Below are 18900 nucleotides of genomic sequence, written 5' to 3' on the forward strand. Positions count from 1 at the left end.
AAGCTCTCTAAAGGCCAACTAAGAGTCACTTTATGGTAAACTCAGATTGATTGAAAGGAACTTGCTAGTAATGAATGATACTTCCATCACTCAAGAAATTAGAAACTTGGGGCTGGAGCAATAGTACAGCAGGTAGGGCATTTACCTTTCACACGGCCGAGCCGGGTTCGATTCCTAGCATCCCATAGGGTCCCCTGAGCACCGCCAGGAGTAATTACTGAGTGCAGAGTGAGGAGTAACCCATGTGCATTGCCGGGTGTGACCCAAAAGGAAAAGAAAGAAAAAGAAATTAGAAGCCGCCAGGAACAATAGGGGAGCGCAGAAACCAAATAATCATCTTACTGTGTTACGGTTTGTCTAGGCAGTCACTTGGGGGGTGGGGGTGGCAGAATTCTACACCCAGAGGTGCTTGGGACAATCATAGATTTCACTTTAAATGGTGAGAAAGTACAGATAGGTGATACACATTTACCATGTAAAATAAAAGACAATGATAAATTTTAATAAAGCTAAGTGAAGCTAGCTTTAAACGAGAAAACATTTAAGCAGGCAACCTAAACTTTAACCCAGTGATAGACAAAGGAAAGTGAAAATTGAAGGTAAAAAGTATTCGGGGTTCACTTATTTTGCCTCTCACTCTAACCCATGCCAAAAAAAAATAAAGCTGGATGCATTTCAAGTGATGAAAACTCTTTTTCTCGAATTGATCTTTTGCAGGGAGCGTGATGACTCTGTGCCTTAATTAAATATTAAGTAGATTGAGAGCCTTGAGGAAATTTGCTTGTCACAAACTTCATGTACTCATCTGAGCTGTCCAGAAGGATACGGGTAGATCACTCTGATGAACCTGATCAGATCGTTCTGATTTTAGACATAGACGTTCATATGATAGACACGAATAGATCAGAAAGATAATTTATTACAAAGAGTGATACCCATTCACCCACTTCTTAAAATGTTTCTTAATACCACAGGACCCAAAGGAACGATTAGGATGTCATCCTCAAACAGGATTTGCTGATATTCAAGGACATCCATTTTTCCGAAATGTTGACTGGGACATGGTATGTAAATTTTTATTGTTTTTTCTTATAAGGTTGATTATCTTGGGCCAAGTTTTATTGTGTTGAAAGAATTCTAAAAATTAAATTATCAGCTTACATAATTTAAGACCATTCTCAAGTGCTTTGTATAAAGCTTTTTAATTCAAGCTTAGTGGAGCAGATTATGGTATTATTAAGGCCCTTATTAGTGTTTAGGACTGCCTAGGGACTCATTTTGGTATGAATGCGAAGCATATGAGGATTGAAGTGAAACCTAGAGGTGGAATTAATTCTTTTAAGAATGTAGGCCTGCGGGTCTGGAGCAATAGCACAGCGAGTAGGGCATTTGCCTTGTGCACAGCCTACTGGGGTTCGATTCCCAGCATCCTATATGGTCCCCTGAGCACCACCAGGAGTGATTCCTGAGTGCATGAGCCAGGAGTAACCCCTGTGCATTGCCAGGTATGACCCAAAAAGGAAAAAAGAAAAAAAAAAGTAGGCCTGCAGTCTTCATAGGATCAGGACGAGCCCCTCACGCATGAGAACAAAACCTCTGAAAAACCCAGGTATATGGGTTTTGTGACTGAAACCTCCAGGTTCGCACAGAGTTGAGAATGGTTGCCCTCCTTCCATCTCCCTGTGCTTCCTGGTACCTGGCAGTCACACCCACAAACTGTCTCTAGGCGCCATATAAGCCCATTAATGGCCCTGATCCAGAGATTCACAAATCATGCTGCAGAGATGTCTCTGGACACCAAAGTCACCATCCAGTTAAAAAAATTTAACTCATACTCTATGCCATTGATATACCAAGAGTAGCACACCACATTGGATGGGGTGTGTATGTATGTGTGTGTGTGTGTGTATACACACACACACACACACACACAGAAAGAGAGAGCACACACAAGGCTCAACCTGTTAACAACATGTTAGTGATCTCTTATACAGGAGCTTAATGGCTCCAAAGTGAGATACAACAATTTTCACACACTTTCCTCTAAGGAAACCTTTTTGGATCACTTCTAGTGGATTATTTATAACAAGCAATACAAAATGAATAATTTAGTATCTGCCTTTGGGGCAGGCTTGGGTGTTGATGGGAAAATTTAAAATAATGGTGGTGGGAAGGTGTAATGATGGCGGGATTGGTGTGGCAATGTCGAATGTAATTATTGTGAACAATTTTATAAAAATAAAATTCTTTAAAAATGTAGGCCTGAACTGTTACCCAATATGTCTTTCTAGATGGAGCAAAAGCAGGTGGTACCTCCATTTAAGCCAAATATTTCTGGGGAATTTGGTTTGGACAACTTTGATTCTCAGTTTACAAATGAACCTGTCCAGCTTACTCCAGATGATGAGTAAGTAATCCTACAGGCTGGAATATTCTCAGAGCTCTTTGAAGGACCCTTTATTAGTGACCATACAGTGTTTCATTTTCAGATTATATTATTTATCTACCCTTCCAGTTTCAGAATACTAGAATCCATTGTACTGTTATGAATTGTAATAACTGCCAGTTTCTACTTTGCTTTGCTTACATTACTGTACTTCTTCCACTTTTGTAAACCTAGGTGTTGTCTTCATTTTACAGATGAGGAAACCCGGGGCTCAGAGAGGTTAAGCAAAGTTACACAGCTATCGGGTGGCAGAGCCAGGACTCAAACCCCAGTCTGACTGACTAAGGCCTGTGCTCTTCCCTCTTTTTTTCCCCCTGCTTTCCATTTGGGTGATGATCATCTCTGTCTGAGTTCCCGAGTATTAAGCTCGAAAGGGAATCAGGTCAAAGGGTCTGAAATTTTTAAGTCTCTTGATATGTATTGCCAGTTAAAACAAAAAAAGAAGCATCAACCTAGAGTCAAGCCAGCAGATCTGATTGATTTTTTGGATGTGTTCATGTTGCTTGCTTTCTAAAATATCATTTAGCATAACTTGACTGTTTTAATCATCGACCGTTATTCTCTCATCTCAGAGGCCTTTACCTCCCATTTGACTGACATCTTGTGACTTGTGACATTCCTCACAACAGCTGTTCCAAACTGTCTCTGCGTTTCCAGAGTCTTCAGTCCTCCTCCTGCTTTGGTCATCACTGTGCATGAGCTGGCCTGGGACGGCTGCAGGGACGAGTCCTCCCTGAGTGGGCCTGACGTGAGCTTGCTCTCCTCAGCTGCCCAGTGTCTCAGACCAGCATCGCTTGCGAACCCTCGGCCCTTCCCTATTTTTCTGTTCTCGGTTCTGCAAGGGACACCCTCTTTGCCTAGACCAGTTTCTTCCATTTCCATGAGGATTTCATTCTGTGGTTTTCTTGTTACTTATTTTTGTTTCTTTTTCAGCTTCTTTCCACTTATAAACATGCTCAAAGATGCTCATTTCCCCCCCAAGCTTTAGCGTTTCTTTGAACCAGTACTTCTTTTTTTCATTTTCTTTTCCTCGTAAGCTACTTCAGAAGGAGTAGAAATTAACCATAAAAGGGAAAATAAGTATTTTCTTTGTTAAACTTTAGAGTAGCCAACCTTGATGGTATTATCATTTTGGGGTGAGGGGGTACACCCGGTATTTTCAGGGCTTACTCCTGGCTCTGCACAGGGGTCACTCCTGGTAGTACTCAAAGGACTGTATAGAGTGCTGGGGATCAAAATGTGGTTGGCCACATGCAAGGCAAGCACTTAAATCCCCATCCTGTCTCTCCAGCCTCTATATGATATTTCTGTGTGTGTGTTGGGGTGAGGGGAAGGGGGAGTAGGGCATATCCAGTGAAGCTCAGTGGTTACTCCTCACTCTACACTTAGGAATTACTCCTGGCAGTGCTAGAGGACCGTAAGGGAATGCTGGGACTCAAACCCAGGTTGACCACATGCAAGGGAAGCACCTGTACCCACTGTGCTATTGCTCTGGCCCTATGATTCTACAGATTTTAGTTTTTAAATTTAGTTTTTTGGGGGGTTGAGTCACACCCAGCGATGCTAAGGGGTTACTCCTGACTCTGCCTTCAGGAATTACTCCTGGCGGTGCTTCAGGGGACCATGTGGGATGCCAGGGATCGAACGCAGGTCGGCTGTATGTGAGGCCAACGGCACTGCCTGCTGTACTATCTCTCTGGCCCTGATCCTACAGATTTTAAAGATTAATTGACTTCTGATTTTTTTTTATTTTAAATCATTTTTTTATTAGTCCTTGTAGCATTTGGTACTTATTTTATTGGTTTTGCGCAGTCTGGTTCTGCTTTGTCTCTGAAAGCATACTTGTCACTTTTTATCCTTCGGTCCTCGGAGACTAGGATGCTCCGTGGATTTGTTCATGGCTGCCTTGTCTTGACTGGATGCAGTTTGTGCCTTGGAGATTTCAGCCAGCCATGTAGCTACTTAAGTGACTTGCAGCTAAATTGGCAAGCAGTTATGGAGTAAAAGACACTGTGCTCAGTAGTGGCCATTCAGAATCTATTGAGACACAGGCCTAACTCCCCAAAATCCTCCTGTCTACTAGAGGAGAGTGATAAGTGCGGAAATTATTTATGATGGCATCGTGTGTTAACAAGAGCCCTGGACTTAATCAAAAGAGAAGGATTTGAATCCCGATGCTACCACTTACCAACTGGGTAACCGTCAGTATGATTTGCATAACTTCTCTGAGCCATTTCTTTCTGTTTGCTTACTCACACGGTTGCTGAGGAAGATTAATGGTGGTTTCTGAAGTAAGGCACCTACCCCCACCCCATATCTCTCCCGAGCAGCAGTTCTAGCTGCCTTGTTTGTTGGACAAGTCCCTTGAACGCATGAAGTCTAAAAATCAAGTAATTGCCCTCTTTCTTTCTTTCTTTCTTTCTTTCTTTCTTTCTTTCTTTCTTTCTATATTTTCAGCCAGTTCTTCATTTTTATTGACTTGTTTCTGCTCATTATGTCACCATGTATTCCTGCACTCAGATTCATAATATCATCATTTGCTCCTTCTCCTGTGTAATCCCTTCAGCTGCCAAGTCCTTGTATAGCCTTCCTTTACTTCGTCATTTAAATCAGAGCCTTTTTCATTCCCATTGTTATAAGCACAGTTCAAATCTCCTTCGAGTCATGCCTCGGATATTCCACTAACCCCCAGCTGGTCTCCTTCCTCGTCTTGTAGCCCACTTTGTATCCCCCAGTTCTTTAATTCCTCTGATTAGAACGCTTCAGTAACTTCTGTATTTCAGAGCAGCTTGGGTCTTTCATCTTGGGCTGAGACAGCTCAGCAGGCCGGAGTGTCCGGGTTTCGTCCCCTGCACGCCACGGGGCGCACGAACCCAGAACTGATACTATTTAAACTGTGGCTGGGGATGGCCCCAAACCATAAATCCTCCCACTTGACCAACATCGAAGGCCTCCCACCACCTCCGACCTCCTGAGCCTGATCTCTTGCCACGCTTTGTGCGGTCCATGGCTGATCCATCTCAGTTGTGCAGCATTTCCACACTAAACCAACATTGCGCTGTTACCTTTGCTCACGCCACATCCTTGTGTTCCTTGATTTTTACTTATTGAAACATCCCCCGTTTTTCAGTTACCCCTAAGGCAGCCAGATGTTTGGTTGCAGGGTGAAAGCCCCTAGCTTGAATATCGCTGGCTTCCCCGAGCCGTTACTGTCCTTCCTAGTGGCATGCGGTGTTAACACCTCTATCCCAATTCTAATACGCTATTTGTGTTTAGAAAATAGATGTAGAATCTTTCATAATTCCATTGTTTGTGGAATGAATACTGCCTTTCTCGATTTCTCCAACAAGAAGTCATCCTTTTTTTATAAAATTTTTTAAAATTTTTTATTTTTGGGGGGGGGGTCACACCTGGTGATGCTCAGGGGTTACTCCTGGCTTTGCATTCAGGAATCACTCCTGGCGGTGCTCAGGGGACCATATGGGATGCTGGGAATCAAACCCGGGTCTGCCGCGTGCAAGGCAAACGCCCTACCCGCTGTGCTATCGCTCCAGCCCCAAGTTATCGTTTTCTTAAGAGTAGATTAGGACAGGTCCTAGCACTGTCCCCTATGAAACTACAGGTAATGCTTTCTCTTTTAAGTTATTCATGAGCTATTTCCCCTCCTTGAAAGGAACTATATTCTGTGTAAATTTGTGCTCTGTGGTTTGGTTATCCATTTATGTATTGAAATATTTGATAATACTATTCACTCTTATTGTGTATTGAACTCGAAGCCTCGTGTAACTGAATGTCAACCTCCCCGCTCTGTGACCTGTTATCTCCCTGTGGTGTTCTCTCCTTATTCCAGGTTTTTCAGTGTACTTGTTCCTATTGCCTTTTCCTTTTGGGTAACTTCTGGGCCTCCTCTTCACCATCTTTCATCTGGCTGTTGAGGTGACTACTGCATTGAATGCTAATTCAGACCTGGATGCGCAATTATGAATATTGTTCACGTCAAAATTTATGATCCACTAGAATTGGGATAGTGTGTGCCTATTCTTAGTCTTCACTTCTAGATTGCCTTTTGTTTCTAACTTGCTACGAGAGTATTAGTTTTTGTTAATGTTTTTAATACTCAATTCTAGAAAATGTTCGGGGGTTAATCCATAGACTTATAGGAATTTTCCCCATACTTTTATGTAAACGAGCTTTATTTTTAAATCTTGTTTTTGCCTTTTAGTTAAAGTTGAACAAATCTTGATTATGAAAATTATTTTTTTTCAACAGTGACATTGTGAGGAAGATTGATCAGTCTGAATTTGAAGGTTTTGAGTATATCAATCCTCTTTTGATGTCTGCAGAAGAATGTGTCTGATCCTCATTTTCAACTATGCATTTTGCTTGTCTCGCTCTTTAATGCATGGATAAACTTTACGACCCTGGATACAGTGAACCATTTTATATTTGTCACCTATAAAAAGCACTCATTATCTTCTACTGTTGACTATAAGAGTCAATTAGTACATCTAAATCTAACTGTGAAAAAAATTAAAGATAGTTTTCAGACAGCTATGTCAGAATTTAGTTACACTGGTAATCCAGCAGCCTACTGATGAGTAATGAAATTGTCTTTTTTTGTTCAAAGGAAATACCACTGCTTTAAAAAAAAAAAGACTATCTGTTGCATTAAAGCATATACCAGGATCACATCATGAACCTACCATGATTCTTGTTCTTCTCTGTTAAGTCATTTAAGTGAATTCAGTCATTTGACTGACTCTTAATTTTGGAATAAAAGATTAATTCAAAATATAACATCTTGTTATGTTACCTATTAGTTTTGGATTCCTTGTGTTTAGAAATTCAACTGGAAATTTTTATCATTGCCTTGAAAATGATTGGTGTTTAAGACAACAGTTGTTAAATTGGTACTAAAATATTTTGCTTAAGAATTTGTGGATACTGAATTCCCTTGTGGAAAAAAGATAGGCGCATTTTTTTGTGATTCAGATTCCAAATCAACAGCTTTTCTGTTTGATATAAGTGATTTTTGTTTTTAAGGAGCTTTTGAGTTTTTCCTTTTAGCCAGAACTTTATAACTAGAGTGTTAATGAATGGAGTTGCATGGACCCATGATTGATTGGAATGTATTTCGATAGAAGTTTGAAATAGATACAGACAAGTGCAATGGTAATATTTATTTCTTGTTGGAAAATAAACCCAACGTTTTTTGGGTTTTTTTTTTTTTGTGATGTGACTTACATGAGACACTCACTGTGTTATCAAAAATAGAGACTCATTCCACTTATCTGGAGAACGCAGAATGTATACTTTTCCTTCCTTATAATTTGGTACGTGGGGAAATAACTTATCGTCCAGATAGTGTCTTAACTAGCTTGCTTTTTGCCCAGAATCATATTATTCATATTTTTAAACTCTTTTTTTGTGGACTTCAATGAAATTTAAGAAAAATAACTTACATTCAGGATATGTATATGCACATCACAGTTCAAATTGGTATGTGAGATTTTATAAATAGGTAATACATGTAATACAGAGTAGAGTACATTTCAAGGGCAAAGTTATTCAGATTATATTTTATAATATTAGTGTTTAGCAATTTATTTAAAAGGATGAGAGATGTCATCCTTCTCACTTATTTTAAATATTTTTTTATGCAAAGGGATTTAAAACATAACCATGATCTTCTAAATTAATTACGCCATGTAATCTTAGCAAAATTTATTTTGGGGGAAACTAGTTTTACTTAAATTTAGACTCACTTAAACCTCTAGGCATTTAATAAATTATTTTCTTTCCTAAGGGGGTGCTACATTTCATTTGAAATGTAATTTTTTTCAAATCTTCTGGCCACATGCTCTCTCCAAATAGTTAAGTCTGTGAGCTAGAAAAACCTCAGTGGAAAATGTTTATATTTCCTGCTTATTTCAGAGATATATGTTTCTCTTAATACCTGAAACTTATTTTAAAACAAAAAGCAGTACTTTGGGTCATAAACTTATAGAAAAATTGATTATCAGTGTCAGAAATATGTTTATGATCTTGCTTTTAAGTGGTGCTGTTTTCCCTCGGACATTAGTTCTCAGATTTTTGGTTTTTTGTGGGGCCATACTTAGTGATGCTCAGGGGTTATTCCTGGCTCTGCACTTAGGAATTATTCCTAGTGGTCCTCAGGGAACCATATGGGATGCTGGGGATCAAACCTGGGTTGACCGTGTGCAAGGCAAGTGCCCTGTTCTCTGTACTATCGCTCTGGCCCAAGTTCTCAAATTTAGAATGTGACCCTATCACCTAAAAAGTTTGTTTAAAACGCGTATTACTGGGCTAACTTTAGAATTCTGTTGGATCATTGGGCATCCTTTTGAGAAACACTTTAAATTATTTTTCTTTTGTCCAATAGTTAGATTTTAGAAATATTCATTTGAGATGGAGTGTCAGTGAGTTACTGTTCTTACCTATAATTTCAATTTTAGATAAATGTTGAGCTAAAGGCTTCAAATTAGATATCTTCTCCAAAAATTCATCAGTTTTCTACCAATAGTATTACAAATGATAAACATTTTTCTATGATGGGGTTTTAGCCATTATTCAGGGTGGTCTTTTGTTTTAAAATCTTTTTTTAAAAGAACTAATAAGATTTACTATGTGTATTTTATACGGAATTGGATTACAAATGTTTTTACTTGTGTTCTGTTTTTATAGTCTTGAAGCTCCATGCCTGTTCTTTTTTATGTTATGTAAAAGTTCTTTCCAAATACTCACCAGGGGAATAAGGTAGTTCGTTGGCAGAATGATGACGATTTTTGTGTTCTCAGAAAAACATTATTTTGCATAAAGCATATGGTCAGATCATTTTATGTATATGCAGCCTGAATTGGATGCCAGGTATTAAGCTTGTTTATACCTGTTCATTTTACCTAAAGGGAAAAAAAAAAACCTTTTCTTTTTTAGTTTTGTCATGTGAAATACTGCCTTGGTCGTCACAATGTAATCTGTTTTTATGTACCTTTTTTTTTTTAAACTTTAAATTCTTTAAATAAAATGTTTAATACTCATCACGGTTAGAACATCTTTTCATCTGTAAATATAAGAAATTTGTGTACAAATAGGGTATGTCAAATTTTACTCAGGAAAAATGAAAATATTTGTGTTTTATTAAACAACATTTTGGTAAAACTGATGCTATATTGTAGACATTCACTAGAAAAATATTATTAGCATATATTTTTGATTTGCCTTTTTTGTCTCGCTTCTGCTAAAAGATAATCAGCAAAATCAGCCGAACATAGAACATTCAAACTTTTGTTTTTAAATTGAAGCAAATTTAAATAGATCCAAGACAGATTATTACCAGATTATGTTCTCCATGATCTGTTTCAAAGTTTCATCATCACTTCTTTCTCAGTCAGATATGTCAACATATATATAAACAAGTGTGAGTCTGATGTCTCGTACTTATCACCCTCTTAACAATTACTGAGTATTTCCTCCTCTCACAAGAGAATGAAAAATCTTTTTTAAGACACTGTGATTTGCAGTTATTCATAGTTGCATTAGGCATACGGTTCATCCTTAGGCTTTCTGTGTTAGCACAGTTCCACCGCCAGTATCAATCTCCCTCCGCCAGTGTCTCCGGATTCCTTCCCCTCCCTCATCCCCCAACCAGGAGAATGAAATCTTTAGTGCCTTTATTTATTTATACTTGGGGGCCGGAGAGAATGTTAGAAAATAAAAGAAACTACATACTCCAAGTTGGATGTATCGGCAACTCCAAAGTGTGAGCTATGCAGTGAAAGGAAAGGAATTCTGCACCCCAAATTGGGATGCAGGTGACTCCAGAATGCAGTCAAAATCATGAAAAGGAGGACACCCCTCAGGGGGGTGGTGTCATTGTGGTGAGTGTGCAGGGGCGTCGGGGATCGTCAGTCAGCGTTAGCTTCTACACCACGTGGCTATTAAAGCCCCAACGCCTTGGGTCGTGGTGAAGACCATGTCCATTGCTGATGGGATGACATCTGCTTCAACAGAAATTTCTCCCAAACATAGGCAAAGGACTTCCACACTACCTAGCAGTACCACTTCTTGTCATCTATCCCCCAAGCACAGAAACATTAATTTAAAGGATCGTGTACACACCTATATTCATACCACTTAGTACAATAGCCAAGACATGGAAACAAATCAGATGCCCAACTATGGATGAATGGGTCTAGAAGCTGTGTATAAACACAGTGGCATACTGTAGCTCAGAGAAAGAACAAAATCATGCAATTTGCAGCAACATGGGACTAGAGGAGAGTAGAAAGAAACCGATATAAAATGATATCTCAGGGGCTGGAGAGATAGCACAGCGGGTAGGGCGTTTGCCTTGCATGCGGCCGACCCGGGTTCGATTCCCAGCATCCCGTATGGTCCCCTGAGCACCTCCAGGAGTAACTTCTGAGTGCAGAGCCAGGAGTAACCCCTGTGCATTGCCGGGTGTGACCTTCCCCCCCAAAAAAAAATAAAAGCAAAAAAAAAAGATATCTCATGCACACGAAGTACACATGTATTTAAAAATGCACAGCAAAGTAGCAATAAAGGGGGGTCAAAGGCTGCACATGAGATAGTTGATTCACAAAACTGGAATGGGCAGGAAGCTGGAAGGGCATGAGGTCTTTGGGGAAGGAAGGTGAGTACACTGGGTGTGGTGTTGGAATTACGTCCATGTGAAGCCGTCATTTGTAAATTGTAAACGCAGACCCAATTGATTTTTTTAAAAATGTGTAAAGACTCGGATCTTCACTCAAGTAGATGTCCAGTTGCACCGAAGCCTGCCTGGTCTGCACTTGTGCCATGTGATTCACTTTCTACCACCCAAATTTCCCTGCCTCTAAAAGATGTTTTTATGGGTTGAGGCACACAGTGGTCCCCTGAGCACTGCCAGATGTTATCCCAGAGCACTACTGAACATAAAAAAGAGCATTTATCAGTGTCACACATGAAACTTGAAGTTTATTTTGCAGGAAGGGCGGGGAGGTGCCATGCCCAGCAGTGCTCAGGGCTTACTCCTTGCTCCACACTCAGGAATCACTCCTGGTGGTACTCGGGGAACCATGTGGGATCCTGAGGATAGAACCCAGGTCGAGGGGCTGGAGCAATGGCACAGCGGGTAGGGCGTTTGCCTTGCACGCGGCCGACCCGGGTTCGATTCCCAGCATCCCCTTTGGTCCCCTGAGCACCGCCAGGAGTGATTACTGAATGCAAAGCCAGGAGTAACCCCTGAGCATCGTTGGGTGTGACCCAAAAAGCAAAAGTTAAAAAAAAAAATCCATGTCGACCTCATGCAAGACAAGCACTCTAACCACTGTGCTATCCCTCCAGCCCCTGACACTTGAAATTTTGAAACTTACATATAATCAATTCATGCCACATATTTTTTTCCCATGTGGTAAATTCCACAGTTTTCTGGATTCTTATATACAAAAAAATCTTAGATTATGAGATTATACACGCATACACATTCTAAGGTTCTTTGGCTTTTCTGCTCAGAAACAAGGATTGAATTTTCTGTGGAGCTGGGAAACTGTTCTGTATCATTTAAAAAAAATGCCCTCACCCCTCCCCTTCACTGTTATTAGCCAAGCAGGGGTGGCAGCGTGGCTGTGGGGCTTGCTCAGGGTCATCCATCAGGTTTGCTTATACATTGGGTCATGCGCTTTGCTGTGCTAGCACCTGTGATCCTTAAGGCTTGCACTCGAGTTGAGGGCCACGGATACGGTTGTGTTTACTGGGGGGCTCTTTCTTGCTCCTACATGTGCTTACTCACAGCCGTCTTAGCTGTAATGCTTGCAGTGTGCAGTGGGGGGTTATACCCTCTTTGTGATGCTCACACATCTGGCTGTTGTGCAACCAGAAATCACTTGTAAAAAAGAAAGAGAGGGAGGGAGGGAGGAAAGGAAGGAAGGAAGGAAGGAAGGAAGGAAGGAAGGAAGGAAGGAAGGAAGGAAGGAAGGAAGGAAGGAAGGAAGGAAGGAAGGAAGGAAGGAAGGAGGAAGGTCACGTCACTTGTACTGGAGATCACAGAATCAAACTGCCACACAGACATCATCGCTCTGGGATTGTGCTCCTGGCACACCTGGGCCAGTTTGAACTTGTGGCCAGAACTTGCAAGGCCAGTGCTCTAAGCCACTGCTCTATTCTCCTTGGTCTTGATCACAGGTGCCAGCACAACTCAAGAAATGCGAAGCTCACGACCCAAAGTGCAAGCACAACCCTGAGCAAGTCCGCAGCCACACTGCTGCCCCTGTGTTATTGTAACAACAGTGAAGGGGAGGGAGGTGGGGAGTTTAATGATACAAAAATGAGGGGCTGGAGTGATAGCCCAGAGGGTAGGGTGTTTGCCTTGCACGCTGCCAATCCAGGTTCAATTCCCAGCATCCCATATATTCTCCCAAGCACTGCCAGGAGTAATTCCTGGGTGAAGAGCCAGGAGTAACCCCTGAGCATCTCCAGGTATGACCCAAAAGGCAAAAAAAAAAAAAAAAAAAAGATACAAAATGACACAAAGCAGATTCTATACAATCCAGCTCTGAAGTTTATAATTAAAATAAAGCAGGCTCAGAATGTGAGCGATTCTGGGGTATAAAGTGGCAGTGCAGTTTATTTTCATACAGCAGTTTGTGCCTTGCTGGCATTAGGACCATATTTGGCAATTACTAGGGTTAATGTTTTTATTAGTAAAGAGAATTGCAAGTATATAAGTATATAATCACATGCTGCTAAATGTGATTTCTTAGGATATCCAAAAGTTAATGGCCATGCCAGATGGATCCAATAGACTTGAGAACTTCAGCTTGAATTTTCATTGACTGTTAAGCACTTGATCAGAAGGAAATTCTAATTATGTACGAAGCAGCCCGTTAAAAGACTAGCAAAATCCTTAAAGATTAGATGCTTTTCTTTTTTTCCTTAAAAGGGAAATACTGACTTTCTAGAAGTCGTGCCACATAACTAGACTTAATATACTTGATATAAACTGTCTGCAACGTGGGTGGTTATGCTTGGTGGCTTTTTATATTATTAATACTTTGAGAAGTAAAATCATTAAAGATAGCTTCATATAAGGAGATAATTTTTTGTTTGTTTTTTGGGACACAACCAGCAGTCTTTGGGGTGCACTCCTGACTGTTCCCTGGCAGTCATGTACCAGGGATGGAGCTGGGGTTCAGTACTATCTCTTCAGCCTCACAAGGACTTCATTGTTCTTTATGGGGCTGGACAACAATCATGATCTTTTCCAGAAAGTGTTTAAAGTTTTTTTCCTAGGAACTTCAGATCTTTATTTTTATATTTTTAATTTTGTTTGGAGACCACACCTGGGGGTGCTCAGGATATCTGGTTCTGTGTGGAGGGATCACTTCTGGTAGTGCTCCAGGACCACATGTCACTGTCAGGGATCTAACCGATGTCAGCCTCAGGCACGACGAGCACCCTAAGCCCTGTGCTATTATTTCTCCAGACCCTTAAAAGTCTTTTTTTTGGGGGGGGGGTCACACCCAGCAAGGCACAGGGGTTCCTCCTGGCTCCGTGCTCAGGAATTACTCCTGGTGGTCCTCAGGGGACCATATGGGATGCTGGGAATCGAACCCGGGTTGGCTGCGTGCAAGGCAAACGCCCTACCCGCTGTGCTATTGCTCCAGCCCCCAAAGCCTTATTTTTAAGGAAACGATCAATAAAAAAATCTTGAGATTCTGCCTACATAACTGAGTCTGTGAGGACAGGAAGAGGAAGAGAAGGCATCTTTTTTTTTGCAAACCAGGGTGGGTTGCAGTGTGCCTAGAACATACATTCATAGTAAATCATGTACCTTAATGTAAAAAAAAAAAAAAGAAAACTGGGTTGGGGTGATGAATCAAATGATAGATCACAGGCCTTGCATTTTAATGGAAGGATTTAATCCCCAGCTCTTGTGTACCCTGCCCCCATTCTGAGCACCCCCCAAAAACCCAAATTAAAAATGTTAAGGACCAGGGCTGGAGCGATAGCACCACGGGGAGGGCGTTTGCCTTGCACACGGCCGACCCAGGTTCGATTCCCAGCATCCCATAGGGTCCCCCGAGCAACGCCAGGAGTAATTCCTGAGTGCATGAGCCAGGAGGAACCCCTGTGCACCACCGGGTGTGACCCAAAAAGCAAAAAAAAAAATGTTAAGGATCATACAAAGATGTGTATTAGTGAATCGTTTGGTTTACCCAGGTTAAAACTCTTACTGAAGAAGCTGAATCATATGCCAAAGAATTTGTATTTTGCTAAGTTATAGCACAGCGGGTAGGGCGTTCGCCTTACACACGGCCAACATGGCCGACCCGAGTTCGATTCCTCCGCCCCTCTCGGAGAGCCCGGCAAGCTACCGAGAGTATTGGATATGCCAGACACAGTAACAACAAAGTCTCCAATGGAGACGTTACTGGGCCCACTCGAGCAAATCGACGATCAACGGGAGGGCCTTTACCTTTACCTTATTCTTTAAATTAAAATTTTAAATTCATGTATATGTTTGGAGATTTTACAATGTCTGGCACACTGATACTGTAGCGTTTTGGAAAATTTAGCGCAAGAAGAAATTTAAGAAATTTCCCATAAAAGTTGACTTAAGTTTAAAAGTCTGTGTATGATATTATTTTAAATAGGGGGTAATTCCAATGATTAAGGTAGAAATTAACATTCTCCCCCAAGTAATAAACTCTAGCAATATGAAAATGGGTTGGAGCAAGCAGTATGTCTGGAATTTCTCCTAAAGATAAGTCTACCCCCTTCACTGCCGCCAGGGGCCAGTGTTGCTGTGATGAATGTCGGTTACCAGCGCCCTCACCCGAAGGAGGCAGTGCGTTCAACTCAGGCCAGAGAGCAAAAGGCTCCAGGTGATTGATGACCAGTGTAGTCATTCATATGTATTTTGACTTTTCAGTTTGATTGAAATCAATATGCCATTTGAGCTACTCTTCTGGAGAAAATACCAAATAACCTGTTAAGTTTTCCTAGAATTGTTTTGCCTTCTTTCACCATTTTGGATGAAGATCTTTCATATTTAAACTTAAAGGCCCTCCCGTTGATCGTCGATTTGCTCGAGTGGGCCCAGTAACATCTCCATTGTGAGACTTCTTGTTACTGTGTCTGGCATATCAAATACTCTCGGTAGCTTGCTGGGCTCTCCGAGAGGGGCGGAGGAATCGAACTCGGGTAGGCCATGTTGGCCGCGTGTAAGGCGAACGCCCTACCCACTGTGCTATTACTTAACACAAATAAGGACCAGTGATGTCCTGGGCACTGAGGTTATGTCAGGCAACAGTCGAGTCGTGCCATACTGTCCAGGCACTTTTCCATCTGTGAAGGATTCCTTTCAGCCAGAGAGAAAGCTAGAACTGAGTTTGGTCATGAAAATATAGAGGAGGAGCTGGAGTAATAGCACAGGGGGTAGGGCATTTTCCTTGCACAAGGCCAACCCGGGTTCGAGTCCCATCATCCCATATGGTCCCCTGAGCACCACCAGGAGTAATTCCTGAGTTCATGAGCCAGGAGTAACCCCTGTGCATCACCAGGTGTGACCCAAAAATGAAAAAAAGAGAAAATATAGAGGAATTAAAATTTAAGAAAATATCCACATTCTTTGGTTGTGGAAATTTGCGTATCAAATTTGTCTTGACTTTCAAATAGTGTCATTCACAGATATAATGCACAAATGTTTGTAGACACTCAGGTTGCCCATTAAAAAGGGATTTCAGAATCGTTCTGACTGTTGCTATTCCACGAACACTAAACACTTCTGCAATGGGGATAAATAGTCGAAAGCATCAGTTTGCTAAGAAAAGGTGTTTGGCTGCTAATCCTGTTGAAGATGAATTTCCATGATATTTCAGTTCCGGAAAGTTTTTTACTTCATCACCCGAAATAACCAATTGTACAAAGTGTCGTACGTTGCATTAAACAACCTCACACCTTCTCCTTCACAAGTTTTTCATCAACAGCTTTTTTAGATCTGTTGTGTTGTTGACACCACTCTGTCATCTGCACATTGTAACTTGGTTGTAAGAGTAACTACCAAACTATGAAATCTTTCCAGTGACAAAATATTCTTTATAAGGGATTCCTTTTTATGTTTGGAGAGAAAGTGGAAAGCTCTGCCTTGCTATTTTAGTGAACACAGGCATCTTTCTCTTCTGTTTGATCTTTATTGATGCCAAAGGATGTTAAGTTTCCCAAAGGAAGTTCTCCTTAGTGCTAGGTTCAAATAGAAACAGCACGTTCAAACTAAGAGCTGTTGTAGGCCAAGTATGTGCCAAACATGTGCACTCTTCATTTTTATTTTATTTTTTAAAATTGAATCACCATGACATACACAGTTACAATGTTGTTAATGACTAGGTGTTAGTCATTCAGTGTTCCAACACCCGTCCCTTCACCAGTGTACATTTATCATCACCAATGTCCCCTTTCCCTCCCGCACCCCCCCCACACACACCTCTTTTATCATAATCCTCTGATTGTATTTCCCACCCCACAGCTACTAAGCTGCATCTTATGTTGAGATCCTCTTAATTAATATGCACTATTTCCATCATCCAGTACATGGGGGAGAAGTGGAGATTTAGGGAACTTAAGAAACCTATCAAGGCTTCAAATGACTGATTTCTGATTGAGTTTGCTCTATACTCTCATTCTCTAAGAAGTCACAGTGAATGCACTGTTTTTTACACTCCTGCCAGCTCACGGGTCTGTTGAAAGTCTCAGTCCTGGGGCCAGAGGGATAGCACAGCGGGTAGAGGGTTTGCCTTGCACTTGGCTGACCCAGGTTCGATCCCCAGCATCCCATATGGTCCCCTGAGCACCTCCAGAAGTGATTCCTGAGTGCAGAGCCAGGAGAAACCCCTGAACATCACTGGGTGTGACCGAAAACATAAGTCTCAGCCTGGTCCCTTGGGTGTAAACCTCAGCCAACCTGACCTGCCAGTCTTTTCCCATGATTCTTTGTATACTTGGAGATTATGCTTTTTTTTAATTTTTTTTTTTTCATTTTTTGCTTTTTGGGTCACACCTGGCGATGCTCAGGGGTTACTCCTGACTCATGCACTCAGGAAGCACTCCTGGCGGTGCTCAGGAGACGCTGGGAATCGAACCTGTGTCAGCCATGTTGGCTGCGTGCAAGGCAAACGCCCTACCTGCTGTGCTATCGCTCCAGCCCCAGGAGCTTCTGCTTTGTGGACCTGTGAAATACAACTTCATGGACAGCCCTATAGACTCCTCCTTTTTAGCTTGAAATTTAAGTTTCTGGGGTGCCACACCCAACTGTGTGCTGTGCTCAGGGATTACTCCTGGGGTGCTCAGAGGACATATATAGAACCAAGAGTCTTTGGGTTGGCCGCATGCAAGGCGAGTGCACTACCCACTCTGCCATCTCTCTGGCACAAATTTGTCCCCCTTCCCTGTGAGGTTGCATGCGTGCCTGGCACACTTTTGAGTTACATGGCTCCTTGGGGCTTGTGCTTCACACATCTCTGTTGCGGCACTGGCTGGGGTTCAGACTGTTTTTTGTGATGCTCTCTCCTGCTCTTGGCTGTGGTGTAGCTGGAAACCCGACTTCCAGGGTCACAACCAGGAGAACTGCACAGGCTCAGACTATACATGTTTGATGGACAAGGGGGACTTGTACTTGTGATCATAGCTTGCAGGACAGGCAGGAGGCCTGGCCCCAGTCTTCAGACAGCGTGGGGTCCCTCACACTGTCGCAGTCCATCACCTGGCAGGAGCCTGCCCAGTGGCATCGTTTTCCCTGCTGGACCCACCTAACTGCTTCCTTCAGACCAAGAAACTGGATTTGCAGAGCCAGAGACATGGTACAGGAGGGCACTTGCCTTGCACGTGATGAACCTGCATTCAACCCCGGGCACTTCAGATGGTCTGCCAAGCCTGGCAGGAGTGACCTGCCTGCAGTCAGCCCTAAGCACCATCAGATGTGACCCCAAAACCAAAATCCAAACAAAAACGGAAGGAAAAAGAAAGAAAACTTTTTTCCCCTGTTAATTTCTAGGATACTGACACTGTCCTCCTGTTGTTCATCGATTTTGCTCAAGCCGACCCAGTAACGTCTCCATTTTGAGACTTCTTGCTACTGTGTTTGGTATATCGAATATGTCATGGGTAGCTTGCTAGGCTTTGCCCTGCCGGCGAGATACTCTCAGTAGCTTGCCGGGCTCTCCACGAGGGGTGGAGGAATTGAACCTGGCTTGGCCGGGCTGGCTGCACGCAAGGGAAATGCCTTACCACTGAGCTATTGCTCCAGCCCATAGGATACTGACATAACCCCTAAAACACACACTCATTTCTCACCCATTAGGTGAACCCCTGGGATTCTTTTTTCCCTTTTTCTATTTTTTTTTCTTTTTGGCTTTTTGGGTCACACCCGGGGATGCACA

The 18900-nt window shown here is 42.1% G+C and overlaps 1 protein-coding gene across 1 annotated transcript in view; it reads left to right on the forward strand.

Moving 5' to 3' along the window:
* The window catches only part of PRKCI (protein kinase C iota), a 94202-nt gene extending 84807 nt beyond the window's left edge, over positions 1-9395 (forward strand). Inside the window, exons 16-18 of the mRNA XM_056110694.1 lie at positions 975-1064; positions 2292-2407; positions 6716-9395. Of these exons, the coding sequence (XP_055966669.1) occupies positions 975-1064; positions 2292-2407; positions 6716-6803 (294 nt within the window). The 3' untranslated portion in view covers positions 6804-9395. The remainder of the gene's footprint in view (positions 1-974; positions 1065-2291; positions 2408-6715) is intronic.
* The last annotated feature ends 9505 nt before the right edge of the window (positions 9396-18900 follow it).

This window comes from Sorex fumeus, unplaced genomic scaffold (genome assembly GCF_029834395.1).
Source record: "Sorex fumeus unplaced genomic scaffold, SorFum_2.1 ptg000010l, whole genome shotgun sequence".
Taxonomy (NCBI): Eukaryota; Metazoa; Chordata; class Mammalia; order Eulipotyphla; family Soricidae; genus Sorex; species Sorex fumeus.